At 38.8% G+C, this 19,558-nt stretch overlaps 1 protein-coding gene across 1 annotated transcript; it reads left to right on the forward strand.

Annotated features, from left to right (window-relative positions):
- The first annotated feature begins 2,287 nt into the window (after positions 1-2,287).
- Positions 2,288-4,437, forward strand: LOC121877582 (zinc finger MYM-type protein 5-like). Its single transcript, XM_042383376.1, has 2 exons — positions 2,288-2,341; positions 3,572-4,437. The coding sequence occupies exon 2, from the start codon at positions 3,572-3,574 to the stop codon at positions 4,337-4,339; it is 768 nt and encodes a 255-aa protein (XP_042239310.1). The 5' UTR covers positions 2,288-2,341; the 3' UTR covers positions 4,340-4,437.
- The last annotated feature ends 15,121 nt before the right edge of the window (positions 4,438-19,558 follow it).

The raw sequence follows: 19,558 nt of genomic DNA on the forward strand, positions 1-19,558 counted from the left end.
AATACAAATATGATAGTTCTACAGTATATTATCACACTGAAAATTTTCAGCCATACAATGGTAGAACCCTTCACAACTCAGTACCATTGCTCTCCGCAAAAAATGAATGTTTCTTTGAAGAGTCTCAAGCACCACACACTCATTCATCCAGCGTGATTATCGTAGCAAAAGTTGTACATTGCTAAGAAGGTGCGTTCTTAAACACGTAGTAGGTGAAGATTATTTCTGCCATGTTATTATGGGATTTGCTTACCCAAGTTAACGATTTCCACTATTGTGTTGATATTGGCAGTAATGTTTGTCTTTTAAGTCAGAATCATCCAATTGTGCCATTGAGCATAAGATACTAGCCCGTAAGACACTTAAGTCTAAGACCACAGTAGTTGCTGAGCCTACGGTTCCAGAGTCCCCAGTTTAGTGTCTACACATGTTTGTTATCTGGTAAGGTTTATGTATAGGATGTTTTTCTGCGAGTTTAGTTTAGTCCTCATGGAGCTTGGATGGTGTGACCGAGCGATGTAATAGCCCCTGTCTTATAGGCAGAAGTATTATATAAATGGGTTAATTACATTTGATTTAAATACACTATCATCCCCTGTAACTTTCCACTAGCTCTGAGGTAGCATGTTTAGAGCACGTGATAAGGAGTGCCTACGGGAAGCCGCATCATATTGTGCTGAGCTAAGGCAATAAGTAGCCGGTTCTCTGGCCACCTGATGCGGGCATTAGTTAGATATCCTTGACTAGAGGAAGACGTTATTGAGAGCCATCGTGGATGATTCGGTCTTCTCTCAAGGGAGGATGACGTACATATTTCCGTTCTCCCTCGATGGGTCACTACTCATTGGCATTGTTACTCAATCCCTCACACCAACCGGATGTGTTTAACAGAGCTATTTAACATAGCCTCCGCCCTCCTCAAACACTCATAGCTACAGTGATAAGTTACGGTGATATACACTTGGAACTGTATCTGAGATAGTTCCTAAATAAATGGATAACAGACATTTGAGTTTCGCTACTAAAACCCTATATAATATACATGTTCCAGCCTCATTAACCCAGACGGAATCAAAGGTTAAAAAAACTAGAACAGTGTGAAGGTGTGGAACAACTTTCCCCCACTTACCCTTACCCATCCGAGCAAAGACTATGCTCCCTTCCTTTTAATCATCTCTTAAAAAATATGTACTGTCTAAGTATTAATATTTTTTTTTGTAATACCTACTTTATGTACCTGGTTTTTTTTTGTACTAACAAAACCGTTTTACCAGAAATTATTATGTAGATAGGTAATAAATTAATATTGCAAAAAAAATATATTTGTCAACTAGACATATTCCTGCCAGCTCTGTCCTCTTGTTCAACTTTAATACAACCCATGATGTACTGTTTCCCTCCCTTATCATATTAATGTTTTTCAATTTCCACTGTAAATTATGTATATACTAATAATATAAAGTTGAAAGTTGTTTGGGGATTACTGGCCACTTCGAAGTTAGGTTACTCGACCGAAGCTGTTTTTTTCCTGAGTCTTTTTCTTTGGACTTCTTCCTTTTGTTCATTTTGCTTTTCAATTCCATTCTTCTTCTTGGTTTCGTTCTTGCATATTTTCGTAAAAATGTAAAAAAGGTGACGATTTTAATGTTACAAAATCCTTTTCTTCGGTCTTGTTTAATTCTGGCTTCTTTTCTGCGGTCTTCTTGGGGTCTTGATTTATCTTTTCTGTGGTAATGTTGGGGCCTTGATTCATCTTTTCCTAGGTCTTCACTACAAGGAGAGCCTCACTAGCGTAGCTAGGGGGGGGCGGTCCGCCCCGGGCGGCACTTTTGGGGGGCGGCACTTTTGGGTCTGCTCATCACCCATATCTGCAGCTACTGGAGACGTTAATCCATCCCTTTGTATCGGCGGCAAGTTAATCCTTGTCGTGTCTGACCTAACACCTGACCCACATCATCACGGCCACGTCATGAGCTACACCCTTGCTATGCGCCCCCCGCCACACACACAACCTGTAACCTGTTGAGGATTAAGGAAACAACTTCAAACAAGTACGCCAGTGAGCTCATGTGGTGTGGGTCAGGTGTTAGGTCAGACACGACGAGGATTAACTTAACGCCGATACAAAGGGAAGGATTAACGTCTCCAGTAGCTGCAAAACCATGCAGTCTCGGGTCATATCAGTTCATGTACAGCCGACCAATCCACCAGTTACAAGCAATTCACTTCAGTTCTGCACAAGTCTCCATCGTGACAAGACGAGGGGAGGCTAGACGACTTTTAAGTTCTCTTGTGTTTTCGATCCAGTTATTTACTTCGTTGGAAGACATAATACTATAAGGTAAGAAATATTAAAGTATTGGTTAAAAAATATTGATGTGACTTTTGCTGCGGTACTGAGATTAAATATTAAGATTTTGTTTCACAGCATTGCGATTTTATACTAAGACACTATCCTCACTGGGGTACAGACAAAAGCCCCCCCGACAAAAGCCACCCAGACGAAAGCCACCCAGACAAAAGCCCCCTACTTTGATCGGGGTGGCTTTTGTCTGACAACAGTAAGGGCTTTCAAAAGTTACGGACATAATTAAATAGTTGAGGGTAAAATATACTGTTCTTCTCTGTGGTTAATTATTGGTTAGGTTAGGGTTAGGTTAAGTTAGGTTGGGTTGGGTTAGGGTTAGGGTTGTCAGACAAAAGCCACCCCGATCAAAGTAGGGGGCTTTTGTCTGGGTGGCTTTCGTCTGGGTGGCTTTCGTCGGGGGGCTTATGTCAGACATCCATTTTCACTGTACTCTGAGTCTGTAATTTTAGATTAAGTTGCTACTTTTTACATTTCCATTGTATTACATTGATACTAGTGTCATTATACCGTGATTTTAGATCATACTCAATAAAAGATAACGGTGCAGTACAATTGTTTTATGTAACGGATTCCTAACCTAACCCATATATATATATATATATATATATATATATATATATATATATATATATATATATATATATATATATATATATATATATATATATATATATATATATATGCATGCAGAAACTTCACATCATGAAGAATAGATGCACAATAACCACTGGAGAAAGGAAAGACAAGCAGCAAGTACTTTCGTTTAATACATCCTCAGGCAGAGGATGTATTAAACCAAAGTACTTGCTGCTTGTCTTTCCTTTCTCCAGTGGTTATTGTGCAGATATATATATATATGCTGAGGAAATGCTATTTAAGAAAAAATGTTTTCCTATGCATATTACTTTTGGAATAGCGTTTTTTTATATTATGCAATGCCGAAATAATAAATAATGTACGTAATACATTTTAAATTTTTTTTTGTAAATTCACAAAAGCATTCTTTTGCTACACAGAGCTTTTTTCTTAATGTGTTATTTGTTAAAAGTGTAGAATTTGTGACTTGTAATATTTAGCTTCATCACTTTTATCTAAAGTTCTCGTCATTTTTTTCAATTTTTTTTATCTTTTAATTTTAAACATGCAGTGTGAATTTATTTCTCGAAAAATTAATGTTTTATACTTCTATCACTCTGTCCCCAGATGAAGCGAGCTAAAGAAAGTGGTGCTGTGTATAGAAAAAAGAGAAAGGCAAGAGAGGAAGTATTAAACAAGAATAAAGGGGCACTCTTTAAATACATCAGTCGTATAGAAACCAAATCATTATCAAATTCAAGGGATTCAAGTTCAACTTCAAGCGATTCGTCAACTTCAACTCCTTCAAGTGATGAAGAACATGAAGAAGAAAATATTCCGGGACCAGCTGTGGACAGAGTGGACATAAAAGATGTTGGCCTATGGCCAAGCAAGATTAGCAATGACACACGGATCTTTCTGGTACGTCAAGGTGCGTCTGTGGTTCAAAATCTAGATTCTGATTTTGGTGAAGTAATTCGTGAAGGTGTGTCAACCAAAGGACAAACTAGAAAACTAACACGCGAATGGTTTTTTCAAACTCTGCCAAATGGTGAAAGAATGTTGAGATCATGGATGGTGTACTCCCCTTCCAAGGAAGCTCTTTACTGCTTTTGTTGCAAACTGTTTAATTCTGAGGATGGATTCAACATATGGTGGAAACTGAATCCTAGAATATCCGAGCACGAATCCAGTGCAGCTCACGTTCGGAATTTCACACAATGGAAGGAGTTGGAAATTAGGATTGCTCGTGGAGCAACAATTGATGTATTTTTTGTGGGGGCACGGGCGGGGGGGGCGGCAAACTCAAGGGCCGCCCCGGGCGGCACACACTCTAGCTACGCCACTGGCTCAGAGCCTCCTTGTAGTTCATTTTTTTCTTGCTTCGCAGCTTAGCCACCCGACACTCGTCCCTCCACATGGGACACTCCCGGTCGGAAGAGGAGTGAGGGCCACCACAAGCTACGCATTTCTTGGCGGCCGCTGAGCTGTTGGTGTGCTGGTGCCCGGGTGTCCTGCAACTGCAACAGACCTCCTGAGCTCGACACTTCCCTGCCAGATGGCCATACCTCTGGCATTTGTAGCACCATGTTGGTCTTCTTTCATACTGTCTTAATGGGATGTTCTCCCATCCCAGCAATATGGTGCTTGGTAGATTCTTGGGGTAACTAACCAGTGCAGTTGCACTGGTCAGCTTCCCTACTATTGAGAGCTGGTTTCCGATCAGCTCGGCCAGTTCTTCTTTTTCAAGGTGTTCTATCTCGGTGTGGGAGATGACTCCCAACACCAAGTTATCCTCTGTGTGAGCTTCCACTAGTATCTTGATCCCGTTAATTTCTGTTATGTTTGCTATTTGCTGGGCCTGTCCCCATTCCGCGAAGGTGACGATAAGGCCACCACTCACTGGTCTGCGGACGACCCCTGTCACCCCCCTGATTGCAAAGGAGTAAAAAAACTTCCTTAGGACAAGGAGGTTTAGTTGCTTGCGTGAAGGGCATGTGACTGTGTACAGTCTTACGACCTTCGCCTGGTCACAGGTCAGAATCGTCAGGATGACGTAGTACTTCGAGAGCAGAGAAGATCTTGCCTCACCGAGATGCAGTTCTCAGTGTAAAATAAATAAATATATACATAAATAAATAAATGAATGAATGAATGAATGAATGAATGAATAAATAAATGAATAAATAAAATAAATAAATGAATAAATAAATGAATAAATAAATGAATGAATAAATAAATACATAAATAAATAAATAAAAATAAAATAAATAAATAAATATAAAATAAATATAAAATAAATATAAAATAAATATAAAATAAATATATATATAAATATATAAATATATAAATAAATATATATATAAATAAATAAATAAATATATATATATAAACAAATAAATAAATATATATATAAATAAATATAAAAAAAATATATAAATAAATAAATATATAAATATATAAATAAATATATAGATAAATAAATAAATAGATAAATAGATAAATGAATAAATAGATAAATAAATATATAAATAAATATATATATAAATATATAGATATATAATATGAAGTAAAATGTATATATTAAATATATATCTTGATAAAATCACACAGGAAAATGGAAACGGAGCACCTTAGCTTTCGTCTTTATTCCGAACAATATATATACATATATATATATATATATATATATATATATATTTACTATTATATAATCTAGTCACCTTACCCTGTGCTGTTAAGGTTTTAACTGTTATTATTTGTCCCCATCTTATTCATTTTGTATTGTAACCAGTATTCTTTGTTCTCTAACGACCATCTGCATCGTTAAACGACCCACCGGCGGTCGCGTGGCGGAGCCGACCTTATATATAGGACCCACCAACTGACGGAGTTAGTTCCAGTCCTCTTGTCATACAGTTCACATCCTTTGGTGACACTCGTCACCTGTTACTTATACTAATTTATTTGTGTTGTTCCTGTCGCCACCAATGTGGTATATCTATGTGAGTACCTATTTATGTCTATTTATGTCCATCAGTATTTGCTTCGTTACATTTAAGTAATTCAGTGTTGTTTCACGTTAGTTAATTTCAGTGTTAGTTTTTATATGTTTATGCAGTGTTAACGTAATCCAATGCTTTATTTTTATTCTTTTGATGTTTCGATGTTTAGTATCATTTTGTCTTAAAAGTTTCGATGGTGAATCAATTTGTTGTGACAGCCTACGAGGCTCTTTATTGTGTTAATATTTAATTAATTAAATTCTTAAAGGTTTACTTTATTTATTTTATTCCCTTTAATTTACTTCACTTTTTGTTTGGTTACGCCTAGAACCTGATATTTAAGTAAATTAAGAGACGGCGTAACAAATATATATATATATATATATATATATATATATATATATATATATATATATATTATATATATATATATTATATATATATATATTCGAAGTGAAGACCATGGTAACATTTTGATATGTTCTTATTACCACCATGCTATGTGTACTATTCCAGATGATACTAAATGCAACTTAATAGTTCCTTGAGATAAATGTACAGTATATATCAGGAGCCTACAATAGAGCTCTGGCTCTCAATTGGCTAAACCATGTTATTATTATGATTTTTTTAATCGTCTCTGTATCTGTGTACTTACGGCTAAATAAACTGTTTCAATATCAATATATCAATATCAATACCAGGGAGGACACACAACACTACACTCACCCTTTGCTACTACTACAACTTTTTTTTTTTTAAATGGCCTCCAGCCTCCTCCAATAGCCATTCCTTCGCCACCATTTTATTACCTCAATATTAAATATCCTAATACATAAGTAGCTATCCTAGCTGTGTTGAATTATTATTATTTTTTTTTTACGGGGATTTGCCCAACCGGGCACAGGTCACTGACCCACATCGGGACCCAAGGGACGAAAATGTAATAATAATAATAATATGTGTGTGTGTGTGTGTGTGATGTGTGTGTGTGTGTGTGTGTGTGTGTGTGTGTATGTATGTGTATGTATGTGTGAATTCAGATAAATAAAATTAAAAAAGATAAAAAATAATAATAATAGCACTCCAATAATAATAATAATAAAGAACCAAAAAGAAATAAAATAAAAAAAGATCAAGAGTGAGAAACAACGTATATGTATGTTGTGTTGTCAATGTTAAGAGAAACAATTGAGACCCTGCAATTGTGTGTAAATGAGGCAGAAAGTCAGATCACCAACCTGGGACTTGGTTAGAACTTTCGTGTTGCCCTTTTGCAGCATTAGACAACACATTATGCTTCCAATATCTTCCCAGGTGGTAGTACCTCCCTGCTTGGTAGCTGCCTATCTACCTACTACCTACTGCCACAGATCTATGCAGCATTCAGTGACTGTAGCCTCAGTCAATATCTGCAACTGTTGTCGGCTTTGGGGTCGATGCTCTCGTTCCCCTGAGGCAGAGCAAAGCCGAACGAAGGACAGAGAAGGTCCGTCGACATCTCATCCAGGCTGTAACTTAACTTCTGGGCTGCTGCTTCTGTTCGGATATCACCTCCACGGGTCTGGCGTACAAGCATCTTGCACTTAGTCCCATCCCACCAGAGGTTGTGAACACTTGAGAAGTGAAGCTGCCTTGATCAACGTTCTGAATTCTCTCACCATATCCCTTTGTCTTGTCGTTCTCGTTCCTCCTGTGTGCAGCATGGAGAGGTAGGTTACTGGGACATGCGGCCATGGGATCAAAATTTGTAATGTCGAATAAAGTTCACTTTCCCCGAGTCCAGAATCCTCGAGCACTGACGTCAACACGGGCTTCGTTGGATGTGTTTGAAGTCCTAAGTTGGAAGAACTCACTGTCCAATGGAAGAAGGGTCGGTTCTACCATGTTATCACGGCAGATTTCCTTTAACATATTTGCTGTGAGATTCCTTACTTCGTCATCCTTCATGCATATGAAGCCCCCTTTCTCACACACCATGGCGTGATCGACGTCATAGTTAGAGCCACACATGCATTGGGAGGGCAAACCTTCTACTGGCCTACCTTACCTTACAGCATTGGCATCTGTAAATTCTTGTTTATTGAGACTGAAACCATTTGCCCTTATCGGTAACGTAGTTAACTTGTTCGAGGCACCCACCTCCTGCGCTATAGCTACTTTTTTTTATTTTAATTATCACTTTGGCCGTGCTGTCGTTCTGTTGTAATGGACCTTCGAATCTTGTTTACTTCACTGTTATTCACCTCCCCTGTTGCGTTCTGAGCTATTATGTGGTCCGTGAGGGCTGCCGTGAGCTTAACTGAGTTTTGATGTTCGGTGGCAGCAATCTCCTCTGGATTGGTCAATCCCATTCCTCCCAGTCTCGGTGGTAGTGCAAGGAGTGATCTTTCTGCTGGGGTTAAGTGAAGATGTTTCACTAATTTGGGAATGAAATTGACGCTGATAGCTTCTTCCAGAGGGTGGAGGAGGGGTCTGATATCAGGAATAGTGTGCATCAGGTAGTTCCAACGATGCTTGACTCCATGGGTGAATGCCGCAAAAGCCGCATGTGGCTCTGTGTTAGCAATCTCAGACAGAGCATGGATTTCCCTAACTCACTCATTCACCTTTCCCATTACGTACTCGGTCTTCAAGTCCGTCGTGCCAATTATTGCGCCTAGGTGTGTTTGGCCATCCTTTGTATTTTGACCTCACTTTCACTGAACTCCTCCATTGCCCGTTAATAATGTTCTGGCTTCACAATGAGGAAGGACTTGCTGGCGTTTATGTGGTACCCTATTTGTGGGCCTCGTGATGTTACTAAGTCCCACCACTTTTTGATATCCACCACTTTTCCTGCTCCTGTAAGGTCATCAGCGTACGCCATTTGCTTGACCTCAGTTGTTTCAAATTTTATTGTGTTGGAGCACGGATAGGCCAATTGCGTACATTGCCATTGCAACAGGGTCTCCCTGCATTGTTGCTTCTGTTGATTGTATGATGGTATCCCCTCTTAGAGCCTTGTTGTTTACTTTATAAAGGTCTGATGGATTCCTATAGAGTTTTCAGCATAGATTGCAAAGCTTGAACACTTGATCTTGATGTTGTGCAGTGCGGCCTTGCGGTTAAGTATGTTGAATGCGTTTAAAGCATCCACCAGGAGAACGGCCTTACAATCGCGATGCTCAATTATCGTTCTCATGACGTGAATGGCAGCTTCCCCTCCTGTTTGGTGGCCAGCACAAACATGCAGGTTCCCTGCTGCTGTCCTGACATCATCCTTTACTACCTCCATTATGCATTTTCCGAATATCCGCCTCAGCGCTTCCCCCACTCCTATTGGCCAACATCCTAGATTCTTATCCAGGGGAATAAGGCGACAGGCTGTCAGAGCATGAAGGTCTTAGCAGCACGAGGATGCCAGCTTTTCTGCAAGGACGGCAATGGCCGTGCAGAGATCACTTGCTATGGGGCCAAACTTGTTAGTGCTGAGGATGACTCTCCAACCGTTTGCATCGAGACCTAAAGGGCCTGCACCTCCCTGAGTCTTCAGTGCCTTTTTCCAAACCATCCCTCCTCTTAGTTTGTCGAACAGTACAGCATGTGGTGGGATATAGCCACCTTGTAACCTAATGCCTTCATCTTCACTTGCAGGGGGATGTTTTTCTTTCAGTTGTCTAAATGTCTCTCTGTTTATTGGCAGAACCCCACCGGAAGATTCCTCTGTGAGAGATTTTACCGCCAAACACACTTTTCCCACACACATTTTGTTGCAAAATTTCTTGCAACTTCATCAGTATTTTGCTTTCCGTCTCCTGTAAATTTTAGTCTCTCCTGCAGTGTTCTTGCTTCACATAAATCATCAAGGGCCCCCTTTTGCCAGGTTGTCAATCTTCTCTTCATTGCTGGCGCATTTTCTTTGTGCTGAGTCTTTTTGTGTGTACTCTGACAGAATAGATGTGGTATTATTGCCAGTATTTGACGAGCTAAAGGGGCAAGGAAGCAGTCTTGAGTGTACTCAGTTATGAGGCGAATCATCTCCCGAATCATTTCTTTGGTGACCGCACATTTGGGTGGTTCAAACAGGTTAGCTGGCGACCACCTGACAATTTCTGAGTAAGTTTCGTTAACCCATATGTCCGCATTTTCCATCGACATGCCATTCCACTGTGGTGGCTGTCTCTCATTCACCTCGTGGACATCTGCTACTATTGGAGCAGCATTTAATAGTATTACATTTTCAGGTTGAGTTGACTCACTGCTATCATTTAGGATATCATCGGGCGATTGGGTCCCGGAGGTATCCCCTGTGGCCTCCTTAGTCGGCTTCCTGCCTGTGGGTTTCGACAATTGTTTTCCTTTTTGCAAACCACACATGGTCGGTTGTTTCTTGCACACTCACAGCTAGTGCAATTTTGGTACTGGCTAACACAAACGCAGCATGTCTGTTACCCGGCATAGTGTTCTGCATCTTGGGCGACAGTTATATCCGCTCCAACATCTGCTTTGGTCCCATACAGAAGAAGAAACTAGTTCTTATGAGTAAAGGGCAGAAAGGTGATAGGCTGGACTGCTTTGTCCGGGTAGTAGGGGTATACGTGCGCGCGTGGGTGTGTATGCCACCCCTCTGTGGGCGACAATCCACACATCAAAATAATACACTGGGAGCAAGAATTGTCACACCTAACACTTGTTTACAAATCCTTGGCAGAAATAACCACTGTTTCTATGGTCGCACTGTTGTAATATTAGTTATATATACTCACTTGGTCGGCCAACACTACATGAAGTGACCGTATCGATGCCACCCCTGCCAAAGCAGGCCTATCGACACTTGCACTGGTACCTGGCACCTGCAGTAGCCGACCATCCAAATACTCACAAAATAGCTTGGTGTTCGCCGGTGAACACACGGATTATTTGCTATTTATGCCGTAAGGGATGAGAAAAACCTTCAGTGACAAAGATTGGGGTGAGATCCGATATTCACCGACACACTGTCAAATTCCCGCTCCCACACTCCGTATATGTCCCCTCCAAAAACACTTTACATCAGGGAGGACACTCAACCACACCCATGCTGCGCTGGCCCTACTACCACCGCTACCACTAGTACTACTATTACTACTAGTACTACTATCAGCTTCAACCGCTCATCTGTAGCTTAGTGTCAGATGCTGAATCCCTTCTTGTACAGTATACCTAGAACACTCTAACGTAAAACAAATATATTAAAGAGTACGCTTACTGTTTGTGGTAAACACCATTATTTTTATCTTCCACATGAATTTATTCCTCATAGACCATTATATTACAGGCATGGAATGTTTCCTCTACAAGGCCCAGGTAACCAGGCGGTGGGTTAGGAAGGATGGAGGTGTACAGTTTGACAAATGTTACGCGACCTGGCAACATCCCATGAACCTTACCCCCTATATCACCGACATCAAGTCGTCCAGTGTTTACAGAAGTAAGGCAAATAATAGAACGGCGGATAATACCATAAATGGTTATTTCTGTCAGCATAGAGAAGACTGTTTTATGACAAGTAGAGAAATCAATGGTTGGTGGAGGACAGACTTGGGTGCACCACGAGACATCAAAGAAATCTGGATCAAGCTAGGAGAGACACATCCGTGAACGACACCGTAAATAATGTAAAGGTGCGTCTAGGTGACTCTCCCAACTATACGGACAAACCGGTGTTTGCCACGTTCACTGATTCGTATAAAGTGGGAACGCTGGCCAAAATCACTAGGAAATCTGCAATGACTGGCCAGTGACTACGGATGCATTTTTTTTCCATTTATTGGGCACCCCCCTACACCCTTGTGTAAGGTGAAGCGCAGAAGCGTTTACAGCGCCCAACAGGGAAGCATGCTAAGTTCATGCTTGCCTTATGTCTCATGAGTTAAGGGCGTAGAAGCCTGAAGAGTCGAGGGCGTAGAAGCCTGAAGAGTCAATTGTTTATGTCAAAGCAAGTTATTGGAAGTTCCAACAACTTGTCCCTGAATACGAATTCGCAACTTTCGACTTACAGCAGGACCTACTTTGCTGCTAGGTGAGCAGGGACAAAGGGGACTAGGAAGAGTGTCCATACAGATGCAATCTAAAGCACATTCGTATTTCGGAATAGGTGACCTTCAACTCATTGGAAATTAAAGGTAAGGACAGGATAAACAAAGAATATATATATATATATATAAGCTCGATGAACAGGCCTTGTCTGAAACATAACAAAGACTAGGGTTGCTTTTAGTGTCCTGGTGGTGTAAGAGGTAACGTTCCCCGGTCACACACATAAGATCGTGGGTTCGAGTCCTGGCGGAGTGAGGTTGTTGATTATATATAGAAGTCCGTGTGCTTTATGGGCTAATGAAATATATATGGAACCTCGTGTTTCGAAGCCGGATTTGGTAAAACGCTTCTCTCTGATCACTTAAGTGGCACGGGCAATTCCCTTGGAGGTTCACGGCGCAATAAGCTCGATGGACAGGCCTTGTGGGAAATAAAACAAAGTCTAGGATTGCTTTTAGTGTCCTAGTGGTGAAAGAGGTAACGTTCCCCGGTCACACACATACGATCGTGGGTTCGAATCCTAGCGGGGTAAGGTTGTTGATTATATGTAGAAGTCTGTGTGCTTTATGGGCTAATGAAATATATATATATATATATATATATATATATATATATATATATATATATATATATATATATATATATATATATATATATATATATATATATATATATATATATTGATTATCTACCAGTTATATATATATATGTGTAACCTGTCGAAATTCTCTTACTTAATCAATGTTTTTTTTTTTTTAGTTACAGTGGATGGTAATGCAGTGGAAGCGCCCCTGAGAGATAATCCCGAACCAGCACTAACACAATTAATTAAAATTATTCTCCGTGACCGTGTGAAGCTAGCACCTGTGACTGGGGTAAATGAGATGCACTGTAAAAGATGACACTTTTATTCCCTCCAACACTACAAACACAATCAATAATGGTACACCAACACCAGTGCACTTCTTAGCATGGGGAACAAAAGTTATACATGGAATCAAAAATATTAAGAAATATTAAATGCATTATGAGAAGACTACTAAGGCATCAGTACTACTTACACCAGAATGAGGAGCTCATCTGAAACAGTTCCCTCGTTATCTTACATCATTTAGTGGCACATAAAACATTAGAAAAACATCACGTGCACCAATGAGCATGCCATACGGACATCCAACAAAATAATAGCAATCACTGAGAAAGCGTCAAAAAATATTAAGAAATATTAACTGCATCAATGAGCATACCATACGGACATACAACAAAATAATAGCAATCACTGAGAAATAGTATAAAAAAATATTAAGAAATATTTACTGCATCAATGAACATGCCTTAAGGGCATCCAACAAAAGAATAGCAATTACTGAGAAATAGAAATCCCGATTTTAATCACACTACACACAAACATGGATCACTCAAAACCTGTCTGGGATGACCCACAAAATACTCTAATCCTAACTGTCCTAAAACCCGAAGGTATTAACTACTAACCTGCCAAGGGGCAGGCACTTACAAGAAACCGAGAAAATCACTCATGAACCATCAGGCAGGCGGGTGCTCTGCTGTTTCTGGTCATTACTCTCTCTAGATTTCAGGAGTCATGAATGTTTTTCTCCACCAATAACCATAACATGCTTTACACATAGGTTCCGAATGCACCAATACTTTTAAGGCACTACAGTTTGTCAATAACCTTGAAGAAGAACCCCTACGACCCCTTTGTGCAACCAACCATGAGGAGCGTTGATTAAACACCTCAAATTCATTAAACATACCGAAGCATTCAACATGAATTTGAGTACTGGCATGTAAAAACTGGACAATTTTGTAATTAAGAAGATTTGTAACCAGGTGAGAAGGTTGGGTCACGTTACCCTCTGACCTAACTACCGACCGTTGCTGTGCTATTTAAAGATTAGTAGGGTCATTACCTCATACCTGACCATTGTGGACCTGGTCTCACCCTCCTCTGTATATATACACCTTGTTTTGTACTTCTCTTTAGTCTGTACTCACCCCTGAAGATGTGAATTACACGAAAGCGCTTGGGAACTTCGTGTTTTCTTCTTTCCTTTCGGTTATCAGCATATATATATATATATATATATATATATATATATATATATATATATATATATATATATATATATATATATATATATATATATATATATATATATATATATATATATATATATATATATATATATATTATATATATTTATATATATATATATATATATTTATATATATATATATTTATATATATATATTTTATATATATATATATATATATATATATATATATATATATATATATATATATATATATATATATATATATATGTGTGTGTAACCAGTCGGAATTACTGGATTTAATTTCTCACTTGACTTGGGGTATATTAAATATTATCAGATGGTAATTGCAGTGGAAGCTCCCCCTTAGAGAAAACCCGAACCAGCACAAGAACACTTAAATTTACTAACAAAATGAATTCTCCATGTCCCGTGGAAGGATAGCATCTGTGATTGGGATGAATGAGACACACTGTAAAATTTAGACACTTATATTCCCTCCAACACTACAGACACTATCAAATAATGGTTCACGAACATATGCGCACCTCTTAACCTGAACTTAAAACACTATTCTGGGGAATAAAAGTTTGACATGATATTAAAATTATTAGCAACTCAGACAATGCCTCATTAGATAAAAATAAATTCAAAGTATTAAGAAGTGTTGCTCGCACCCATGAAACAGGCCTTAAGGGTTTCACAAAATAATATCCACCACTGCGGAAATGGTATAAAATAAGAAATTATTAATTCCACCATGAATAGGCCTAAAGGGCACTCAATAGAATTATGTTACACCAACAGATGCAGGCCTTAAGGGTTTTCAACAAAATACTATCAATCACTGAGAAATGGTGTTAAAAAAATAAGAAAGTAATAACTCTACAATGAATAGGGCTTAAGGGCACTCAACAAAATAATATCAACACTGGGGATATGGTATAAAAAATAGGAAATTATTAACTCTACAATGAATAGGCCGTAAGGGCACTCAACAAAATTATATTACCCCAACAGATGCACTCCTCCTAACCTAACTTAAACACTACTCTGGGGAACAAAGGTTATATCTGAAATTGGAATTATAAAGAAATATTAAAAGCATCAAAGGAACTAAATCACAGTATCACTTACAACAGAGAGGAGGAACCTCATCTGAAAAACAGTTCCTTCATTCTCTGGCATCAATTAATGACACACACATTAAAAAACAATAATATCAAAATTATTTAAGAAATATTAACTACACACAGCAAGACAACATCAATAACTGAAACAAATAGTGTTAACTACACACAAAAATATTATCACTATTATTAAGAAGTTACTGAGCCCACTAATACCCGTGAACCATGCTTCCTAACCTAACACATAGATTCCACATGCACCCGTAGTTTTTTAAGGCACAACCAACAGGCACCCGTAGTTTAAGGCCCAAGACAGCCTTTCTCAACCTTGGAAAATGTACCTCTAAGTTCCACTAGACTCTTGGCCTCAGTGTGTGATCATTCATTCACTCTGCTGGCTTCACTTCACACTTAGTGCATCCATGAAACGGAAGGAGCGAGCCAATCAGACCTTGCACAGTTGAAAGAAGCTTTAGCTTCCCGTTAGTAAAAGGTTTTCACTAAGCTGCTTGAAGATATGTGAGCCGAGGTAGAGGAAAGCTGATGACCCCAAACGATCGTCAACAGGGACAGACGATGGCTCCACGTTGTTAGTTTTGCACCCAGACAGCTGGTTTCACTCAATTTCTCACCATACTCAACAGAGTGGGTTCAAACTCAGGTGAGTGGGTGTTCCTACCGTCAGTGGACGTTCATACCGTAGACGTTTTCACACCGCGTGGGCTCTACAGAACCCTGAAAAAACCCGGGCTGTTAGCTATTGTCTCACATCACCTTTTTTTCCTACCACCCTATCTAGCTTTGTCTGAGATTGAATAAAACTTACTTGTTAATACTGTTGTTAATAAACGAAGGCACCAGTTCACGCGATCGTCTCTCCTGGGAACAGCGCAGGGGTGGTCCTCCTTAGCTTGACCTCCTCTCCGACTCCCCAAACCACGCTTTCTCACGCGTTCACGCGTTTTAGGAGTTATTTATTTACCAGACAGCTTAATTAGGACGTACGCAACATTTTCAGACTGGGAAACGATCTATAATTATTTTCAATTTAATAACTCATATTTCATTTCATAATTCGCCTTCAGATAAAGTCGCCAGAGTATACTTAATATTATATGGGTGCAGTTCGCGACTCTCTCACTACTGCTGATAAGCGGTGTCCCCCCTCAGACGGCTTTTAAACTCAGTATCGCCAATGGCGCGGCGTTTGAAATTACACTAAAATTTCTGAATATTACAATCGACCCCCCTAAGAAGAGACAGCACTGTCATCATGTGCTGAGAGAAAAATGCATACGACCCCCCTAAAAAAATTGTTCTAAGAAACTGCACCTCACACCTGCAACGTGCTAAATGCAGCATTTCTGTCTTCTCTTCTCTCCTTCTCTCTCTCGCTAACACTCAACCTCCCTAAAAAAAAAGACAGCACTGTCTTCATGTGCTGAGAAAAACATGCAAACTACCCCCCTTAAAAACTTGTTCTAAGAAACTGCACCTCACACCTGCAACGTGCTAAACTCAGCATTTCCGTCTTCTCTTCTCCTCTCCCCTTCTCTCTCCCGCTAACACACACACACACACACATATATATATATATATATATATATATATATATATATATATATATATATATATATATATATATATATATTTCATTAGCCCAATAAAGCACGCGGACTTCTACATATAATCAACACCTCACCCCGCCAGGATTCGAACCCACGATCTTTTAATTGTGACCGGGGATTGCTACCTCTGGGCCACCAGGACACTAAAAGCAGTCCTAGACTCTGTTATATTTCATACAAAGCCTGTTCAACGAGCTTATGGCGCCGTGAGGTGTGAGGGTGAGGTGTTGATTATATATAGAAGTCCGCCTGCTTTATTGAGCTATTGAAATATATATGGATCCTCGTGTTTCGAAGCCGGAATTGGTAAAACGTTGCTCTGATCACCTAAGCGACACGGGTGGTCCCCATTAAAGGTTCATGGCGCCATAAGCTCGTTAAGCAGGCTTTGTATGAAATATAACAGAGTCTAGTGCTGCTTTTAGTGTCCTGGTGGCCCAGAGGTAGCGTTCCCCGTTCACAATTATAAGATTGTGGGTTGAAATCCTGGCGGGGTGAGGTGTTGATTATATGTAGAAGTCCGCGTGCTTTATTGGGCTAATGAAATATATATGGATCCTCGTGTTTTGAAGCCGGATTTGGAAAAACGTTGCTCTGATCACCTAAGCATCACGGGTGGTCCCCATTAGAGGTTCACGACGTCATAAGCTCGTTGAAAAGGCTTTGTATGAAATATAACAGAGTCTAGTACTGCTTTTAGTGTCCTGGTGGCTCAGAGGTAACGTTCCCTGGTCACAATTATAAGATCGTGGGCTCAAATCTTGGTGGGGTGAGGTGTTGATTAAATGTAGAAGTCCGCGTGCTTTATTGGGCTAATGAAATATATATATATATATATATATATATATATATATATATATATATATATATATATATATATATATATATATATATATATATATATATATATATATATATATATATATATATTTATTTATTTGTTTATAGCTAAAGAAATATTGAGATTAATATCAAATCCACTCTTTCCAAGAAAAATGGAGAGAGGTGAGACAAAAAACACTATAAGCATTACTTAGATCTGCTGTGGCCTAAATCAGAAAACCATATAAATATGTGATGATGGGTGGTTTTGATGTTGTAGAAGAAATTCAATGTTGTATATGTTATGCACGATGAAATTTAGCAATCATCTTCATTTACATTTACCAATAATGTGATGATATTTACCAATTCGTTTCCTTATTTTGAAATTAATTTGTTTGCTTACTGTTACATTATGGTGTGTGACTGGTGATACATTCGATGCGTAAATCTACAATGACAAACATGAAAAATAAAACTTCACACTGCCTAGGGTTATTATGTATCAAGCATACTGTACATTAAAAGTTTCATTTGCACCTAAAACAACATGAAATGTGTTGATAAACTATGGAGATACTCAATGTTCAGTTCAACAAGTAGGATTGAGACCTGGAACAATGCATTGACTGCACCACAAATCCCCACATGCTGTTACGACTCTTATTGTTTGTGTGTGTGGCCTCGAACGCTTGTGACGGGATCTGTCCTAGAAGCAAGTGTTTTCTGGAAGTCAGCAATAAGTTATCTTTACTGTTACTATAATTCACTGCAATAAAGTTAAACCTTCACTATACAATTATTACCCTTGAACTATAGATTTATCATATACTCACATGACTGCTGTTATATACTGTAGATATATATGTGTAAAAGTGCACTTCATTTATGAGGCAGGAAGAATGTTCAGTGTAATCATAGATGTATGAGACCGGTATAAAGTATATAGGAGAGTAGTGTCTATAATACACAAGTTTATGTAATAGGTCAGTGTGGATAGGCTACCAGTGTATAATATACCTCTGTATATAGTAGATGTGTGCATATAACAGACTAATGTATATAGTAGATGAATGTGTAAAAAAGAACAATGCAAAAGAGACCAACGTATACAATAGACGTGTCACAAGAGGCGTAGAAAGTTCATTTAGAAATTACATCGTATCTATTTTGATGTATATTTTCAAATTATTCCACATTGGTAGGACAAATACACCACCTGACGATTAGACCCGCAGTTCGTTTCATAAGCTGATTGAAAACCATAACCCTACTTGGGGGGTTAGGTTTGGTTAGATAAGGTTGGGTTACTGTTAGGGTGGTTACATAAGAACATAAAAATGGAGGATAATGCAGCGGGCCTATTGGCCCATAGTGAGTAGTTCCATTAAATCCATCCCCTATTGCGCATATATCTATCAAACCTATATTTGAAGCTATCTAGCGTATTTGCATACGACCCCCCTAAAAAAATTGTTCTAAGATACTGCACCTCACACCTGCAACGTCCTAAACGCAGCATTTCTTTATTCTCTTCTCTCCTTCTCTCTCTCGTTTTAACACTCGACCCCCCTATAAAAAAGACAGCACTGTCCTCATGTGCTGAGAAAAACATGCAAACTACCCCCCTAAAAACTTGTTCTAAGAAACTGTACCTCATACCTGCAACGTCCTAAACGCAGCATTTCCGTCTTCTCTTCTCCCCTTCTCTCTCCCGCTAACACACACACACACACACACATACACACATATATATATATATATATATATATATATATATATATATATATATATATATATATATATATATATATATATATATATATATATATATATATATATATATATATATATATATATATATATAACTTTGTTCTGCACTTCTATTTT

Source organism: Homarus americanus, unplaced genomic scaffold, assembly GCF_018991925.1.
Source record: "Homarus americanus isolate GMGI-L3 unplaced genomic scaffold, GMGI_Hamer_2.0 scaffold59815, whole genome shotgun sequence".
Taxonomy (NCBI): domain Eukaryota; kingdom Metazoa; phylum Arthropoda; class Malacostraca; order Decapoda; family Nephropidae; genus Homarus; species Homarus americanus.

Bases quoted from the DNA above. Each gene is read 5' to 3' on its own strand.
- LOC121877582 (XM_042383376.1), top strand. From the start codon at position 3,572: ATGAAGCGAGCTAAAGAAAGTGGTGCTGTGTATAGAAAAAAGAGAAAG.